The sequence below is a fragment of the Macaca thibetana genome, chromosome 7, assembly GCF_024542745.1.
Source record: "Macaca thibetana thibetana isolate TM-01 chromosome 7, ASM2454274v1, whole genome shotgun sequence".
NCBI classification, from domain to species: Eukaryota; Metazoa; Chordata; class Mammalia; order Primates; family Cercopithecidae; genus Macaca; species Macaca thibetana.
The window spans coordinates 12,474,081-12,481,014 of NC_065584.1; the positions used below are offsets into that span (position 1 = coordinate 12,474,081).

At 36.8% G+C, this 6,934-nt stretch overlaps 1 protein-coding gene across 1 annotated transcript in view; it reads left to right on the plus strand.

The window, feature by feature from the left end:
* The window catches only part of DICER1 (dicer 1, ribonuclease III), a 47,831-nt gene extending 43,082 nt beyond the window's left edge, over window positions 1-4,749 (plus strand). The window contains 1 exon segment of the mRNA XM_050799008.1: window positions 280-4,749. Within this exon segment, the coding sequence (XP_050654965.1) occupies window positions 280-445 (166 nt within the window). The 3' untranslated portion in view covers window positions 446-4,749.
* Window positions 4,750-6,934: the final 2,185 nt, after the last annotated feature.

The following is a 6,934-nucleotide window of genomic DNA, read 5'->3' on the forward strand; positions in this document are numbered from 1 at the left end:
AAATATTTACACTGCGGCATGCTGTTGTCAGATTTCTATTTGTAATCTGATTGACTTCTCTTTTTTCTTTCTGTTTTTCTGAAATAATGCTGTAATAAAGACTAGATGGCAGCCCTGTCTGTCGGGGGTATGCAATTGCAGTAAGTCGTAACGCGTGTTTCCTTTGTGTGGTGTCAGCTTCTACATGGGACTCCTGGCCTGAGAGTGCACACTAAATGCTGATTGACAGTGATAATAAATACTCTGACTTCTAATTCAAGCTGTTTGGATTTTTTACAGCCCGGCTGAGAGAACTTATGACGGGAAGGTCAGAGTCACCGTGGAAGTAGTAGGAAAGGGGAAATTTAAAGGTGTTGGTCGAAGTTACAGGATTGCCAAATCTGCAGCAGCAAGAAGAGCCCTCCGAAGCCTCAAAGCTAATCAACCTCAGGTTCCCAATAGCTGAAACCCCTTTTTAAAATTCAAAACAAAAAACAAAAAAATTAAGGGGAAAATTATTTAAATCGGAAAGGATGACTTAAAGTTGATATTGAGTGGAATGAATTGAAGGCAGAATTTAAAGTTTGGTAACAAGATAGATAACAGAATAAAACATTTAACATATGTATAAAATTTTGGAACTAATTGTAGTTTTAGTTTTTTGCGCAAACACAATCTTGTCTTCTTTCCTCACTTCTGCTTTGTTTAAATCACAAGAGTGCTTTAATGATGACTTTTAGCAAGTGTTCAAAATAATTGACAGGTTTGTTTTTTTTTGTTTTTTTTTTTTGAGTTTTATTTATGTCAGCTTTGCTTAGTGTTAGAAGGCCATGGAGCTTCAACGGAACTCCAGCAGTCCTAGGATGATGTAGATTCTTCTCCGTCTCTCCGTGTGTGCAGTGGTGCCAGTCCTGCAGTAGCTGATACGCTGAATAGAATGATAAGGTTTTCGAGAGGAGAAGTGCACCAGTGTTGTCTTTTCTTTCCATGTTATACTGTATAAGGTGATGTTCCTGGTCGCTGCCTGTTCCTGGTCATTGCACCTGATAGTAAGGGACAGATTTTTAATGAACATTGGCTGGCATGTTGGTGAATCACATTTTAGTTTTCCAATGCCACATAGTCTTGGATAAAAAAGGTTCTTGCCTTAAAAGTAAAACCTTCATGGATATTCTTTAATCTCTGATCTTTTTGGAACAAACTGTTTTACATTCCCTTCATTTTATTATGCATTAGACGTTGAGACAGCGTGATACTTACAACTCACTAGTATAGTTGTAACTTATTATAGGATCATCCTAAAATTTCTGTCATACGTATACTGAAGACATTTTAAAAACCAGAATATGTAGTCTACGGATATTTTTTATCATAAAAATGATCTTTGGCTAAACACCCCATTTTACTAAAGACCTCCTGCTAGGTAGTTCCACTGATGGAAATGTTTATGGCAAATAATTTTGCCTTCTAGGCTATTGCTCTAACAAAATAAACCTTAGACATATCACACCTAAAATATGCTGCAGATTTTATAATTGATTGGTTACTTATTTAAAGAAGCAAAACACAGAGCACCTTTACCCTTAGTCTCCTCACATAAATTTCTTACTGTACTTTTCATAATGTTGCATGCATATTTCACCTACCAAAGCTGTGCTGTTAATGCCATGAAAGTTTAACGTTTGCGATAAACTGCCGTAATTTTGATACATCTGTGATTTAGGTCATTAATTTAGATAAACTAGCTCATTATTTCCATCTTTGGAAAACGAAAAAAAAACTTTTAGGCATTTGCCTAAGTTTCTTTAATTAGACTTGTAGGCACTCTTCACTTAAATACCTCAGTTCTTCTTTTCTTTTGCATGCATTTTTCCCCTGTTTGGTGCTATGTTTATGTATTATGCTTGAAATTTTAATTTTTTTTTTTTTTTTGCACTGTAACTATAATACCTCTTAATTTACCTTTTTAAAAGCTGTGGGTCAGTCTTGCACTCCCATCAACATACCAGTAGAGGTTTGCTGCAATTTGCCCTGTTAATTATGCTTGAAGTTTAAGAAAGCTGAGCAGAGGTGTCTCGTATTTCCCAGCACATGATTCTGAAGTTGATGCTTCATGGAATGCTGCATTTATGTGTAAGTGACATTTGAATACTGTCCTTCCTGCTTTATCTGCATCATCCACCCACAGAGAAATGCCTCTGTGCGAGTGCACCCACAGAAAACTGTCAGCTCTGCTTTCTAAGGAACCCTGAGTGAGGGGGATGTTAAGCTTCTCCGGTGTTTTTTGTTATCTCCAATCTTAAACTTAAATTGAGATCTAAATTATTAAATGAGTTTTTGAGCAAATTAGTTTAGGTGACTTGTTTTAAAACTATTTCATTCTGATTTGGAACCTTAAGATGTCTATTTGATTTTTATAAAAACCTTAATGTAAGATATGGCCAGTTAAAACAAAGCAATTCTTGAATTATATAACTGTAAAAGTGCAGTTAACAAGTAAGGCTGGATGTGAATTTTATTGTGAGGGTGATTTGTGATCAAGTTTAATCACAAATCTCTTAATATTTATAAACTACCTGATGCCAGGAGCTTAGGGCTTTGCATTGTGTCTAATACATTGATTCCAATGTTACGGGATTCTCTTGATTCCTGGCACCAAAATCAGATTGTTTTCACAGTTACGATTCCCAGTGGGAGAAAAATGCCTCAATATATTTGTAACCTTAAGAAGAGTATTTTTTTGTTAATACTAAGATGTTCAGACTTAGACATGATTAGGTCATACATTCTCAGGGGTTGAAATTTCCTTCTACCATTCAAAATGTTTTATCAACAGCAAACTTCAGCTATTTCACTTTTTGTTGGAGAAAAATAGTGGATTTTAATTTGACTCACAGTTTGAAGCATTCTATGATCCCCTGGTTACTAAGTTAAAAAATAAAAAAGTACGAGTTAGACATATGAAATGGTTATGAACGCTTTTGTGCTGCTGATTTTTAATGCTGTAAAGTTTTCCTCTGTTTAGCTTGTTGAAATGTTTTGCATCTGTCAATTAAGAAAAAAAAAATCACTCTATGTTGCCCCACTTTAGAACCCTATGTGCCACCCTTCTGTTCCCGTGATTGCAATGTGAGACCGAATGTAATATGGAAAACCTACCAGTGGGGTGTGGTTGTGCTCTGAGCACATGTGTAAAGGACTGGGGAGGCATATCTTGAAAAAGCAACTGCAGAAATTCCGTATGATGATTGTGTGCAAGTTAGTTGACATGAACCTTCATTTGTAAATTTTTAAAAATTTCTTTTATAATATACTTTCCGCAGTCCTAACTATGCTGCGTTTTATAATAGCTTTTTCCCTTCTGTTCTGTTCATGTAGCACAGATAAGCATTGCACTTGGTACCATGCTTTACCTCATTTCAAGAAAATATGCTTAACAGAGAGGAAAAAAATGTGGTTTGGCCTTGCTGCTGTTTTGATTTATGGAATTTGAAAATGATAATTATAATGCCTGCAATGTGTCATATACTCGCACAACTTAAATAGGTCATTTTTGTCTGTGGCATTTTTACTGTTTGTCAAAGTATGAAAAAGATTTGTTAACTGAACTCTTATATTTTTAAAATGTTTGTTATATTTGTTTTCTTTTTTCTTTTATATTACGTGAGGTGATGAAATGTAGAATGACCTCTAACACTCCTGTAATTGTAATTTTAAAATACTGATTTTTTTTATTTGTTAATAATACTTTGCCCTCAGAAAGATTCTAATACCCTGCCCTGACAACACGAGACTTGAGGCTCTTTGGTTCATGAGTCCAGGTGTTCCCCTGGCAGTCGGTGCCTTCAGTCGCTCCCTGGAGGCAGGTGGGGACTGCAGAGGGTCACTGGAATCCAGACTGAGCGCAGTTGATGCACAAGGCCCTGTTGATTTTTAAAGTATTGGATCTTGTTCTGTTAGGGTGTCTAATCCCTTTACACAAGATTTAAGCCACCAAACTGAGACCTTGATACCGTTTTTTAACTGCATCTGAAATTCTGTTAAGAGTCCTTAACCCATTTGCATTATCTGCGGAAGAGAAACTCCTGTCATGTATAATTCTTACCTATATGGTTGTTTTAATTACATTTGAATAATTATATTTTTCCAACCACTGATTACTTTTCAGGAATTTAATTATTTCCAGATGAATTTCTTTATTTTATATTGTACATGGAAAGTTTTAAAGATATGTTTAAGACCAAGACTATTAAAATGATTTTTAAAGTTGTTGGAGACGCCAATAGCAATATCTAGGAAATTTGCATTGAGACCATTGTATTTTCCACTAGCAGTGAAAATGATTTTTCACAACTAACTTGTAAATATATTTTAATCATTACTTGTTTTTTTTTTTCTAGTCCATTTTTATTTGGACATCAACCACAGACAATTTAAATTTTATAGATGCACTAAGAATTCACTGCAGCAGCAGGTTACATAGCAAAAATGCAAAGGTGAACAGGAAGTAAATTTCTGGCTTTTCTGCTGTAAATAGTGAAGGAAAATTACTAAATTCAAGTAAAACTAATGCATATAATTTGATTGACAATAAAATATTTACCATCACATGCTGCAGCTGTTTTTAAGGAACATGATGTCATTCATTCAGACAGTAATCATGCTGCAGAAATGTGCAGTCTGCACCTTATGGATCACAATTACCTTGAGTTGGTTTTTTTTGTAATAATTGTAGCCGAGTAAATCTCCAATAAAGTTATCGTCTGTTCACTTTGTGTCCTTGCATCTTTTTTCAATTTAAGTGGGTAATGACATTTAAATAGTGGGAGCCGAAACGATCTTTATAATGTTTTCATTCCATGGTGAATCATATGAAAATGCATATTTAATATAAAATTTTGTTTACCGAGTTCTGCTGCATGTCCCCCTGCAGAATTATATAGTAATAGAATTATATAGTAACAACTGTCTTTTTTGAAGACTTAATTCCAATCTGCTTTTTGGAAATTCTGTCACATTGATTGATGCATTCTAGGTCTTGGATTATTTAGATGATACGTTTGACACATTCTTTAGGTGAACTTGGCTTTTCTAAAATCAGGTGGACAGAATGTTCAGCTTCCAGATTTTTAGGACACATTTCCAATATTGTTAAGAAATAATTTTAGCCTTTTGACCCAATTTTTTTTTGTAACTCAGTAAACCAAGCACTAATACTAATCATGTGGTTGTAGGAACAAGATGGTAAGAAGTTTTTTAGAATGAGAAAACCTTTGTAAGTTTGAATTAGTCCCTTCCTTTCCTCTCTCTCTGACTGCCCTAAACTAGAGGAGGAAAAAGTATCTGTATTTTAATCCTGAGGAATTTGGGTAAGTGCTACATGCTTGTGTGTGTTGGTGTTACTGCCCTGAATTCTCTAGAGAGTTCAGGCCAAGCCTCAGGGCCACAGGTCCTTCCTGCCACCATTGACCCTACCCTCCAAGACAAGCAACTGCTCATGTCTGCAGCTGTCATGGCTAGCAAGAAAGAACACAGCCAGGCTGAATGTATCATTTTGCAGATTGCGATGTGGGTGAAAAGAATCCAGATGGGATTGAATTTTTGTGTGTGTGCAGATCCGTGAGCACATGTATGTTTTAGATGGAATGGTAAATGCTGGGTCCCAGCCAGCTCACGTCTGTGCCCCTTGCGAAGATGCAAGGAGCAGAGAGATGTGCAGGTCGGGAGAGAGTGCTTTCTAACCGGTCTGCAAGGCAGTTTATGAACAACCCTTAGAGGGTTTTTTGGTGTGTATGTGGTAAAATACACATAAAGTTTACCATCTTAACCATTTTTAAGTGTACAGTTTAATGGCATAAAGTACATTCACGGTGTTTTGCAGTCCTCACCACCCTTCATCTCTAGAACATTTTCTTTTTTTTTTTTTTTTGAGACGGAGTCTCGCTCTGTCGCCCAGGCTGGAGTGCAGTGGCACAGTCTCAGCTCACTGCAAGCTCCGCCTCCCGGGTTCAAGGGATTCACCTGCCTCAGCCTCCCGAGTAGCTGGAACTATAGGCGCCCGCCACCACGCCCGGCTCATTTTTTGTATTTTTAGTAGAGAAGGGGTTTCACCATGTTAGCCAGCATAGTCTTGATCTCCTGACCTCGTGATCTGCCTGCCTCAGCCTCCCAAAGTGCTGGGATTATAGGTGTGAGCCACCGCACCTGGCCCACCTCCAGAACATTTTCTTTATCCCAAATTAAAACTCTACCCATTAAACACTAATACCCCTTTCCCTCCAAATCCCTGGCAACCTCATTCTACTCTCTCTGAATTTAATTTTTCTAAGTAGCTCATGTAAGTGGAATCTGGCAATGTTTGCCCTTTTGTGTCTGACTTCACTTAGCGTAAGGTCTTCATGGTTCAGCCATACCATGGCACGTGTCAGAATTTGCTTTTTAAGGTGAATAATATCCCATTATTTGCATAGACCACATTTTGTTGATTCGTCTGCCAGTGGACATTTGGGGTTGCTTCTACCTTTCGGCTGTTGTGAACAGTGCTGCTGTAAACATTAGTGTAGACATAGCTGTTTGGGTCACTGCTTTCAGTTCTTTAGAGTATATACCCCAGAAGTAGAATTGCTGGATCATATGGTAATTCTGCTTAATTTTTAACATATTGTTTTCTATAGTGACTGCACTATTTTACTTCCCCACCAGTAGTGCACCAAGTTTCAGTTTCTTCACATCCTCACCAATACTTGTTTTATGTGTTTTTGGTAAGAGCCATCCTAATGGATGTAAAGTGGTATCTTATTGTGGTTTTGATTTACATTTCCCTAATGATTAGGGATGTTGAGCATCTTTTAATGGCTTATTGGCCATTTGTCTCTTTGGAAAATTACCTATTCAAGTCCTTTTTACCCATTCTTGAATTGGGTTTTTTTGTTGTTGAGTTTTAGAAGTTCTGTAT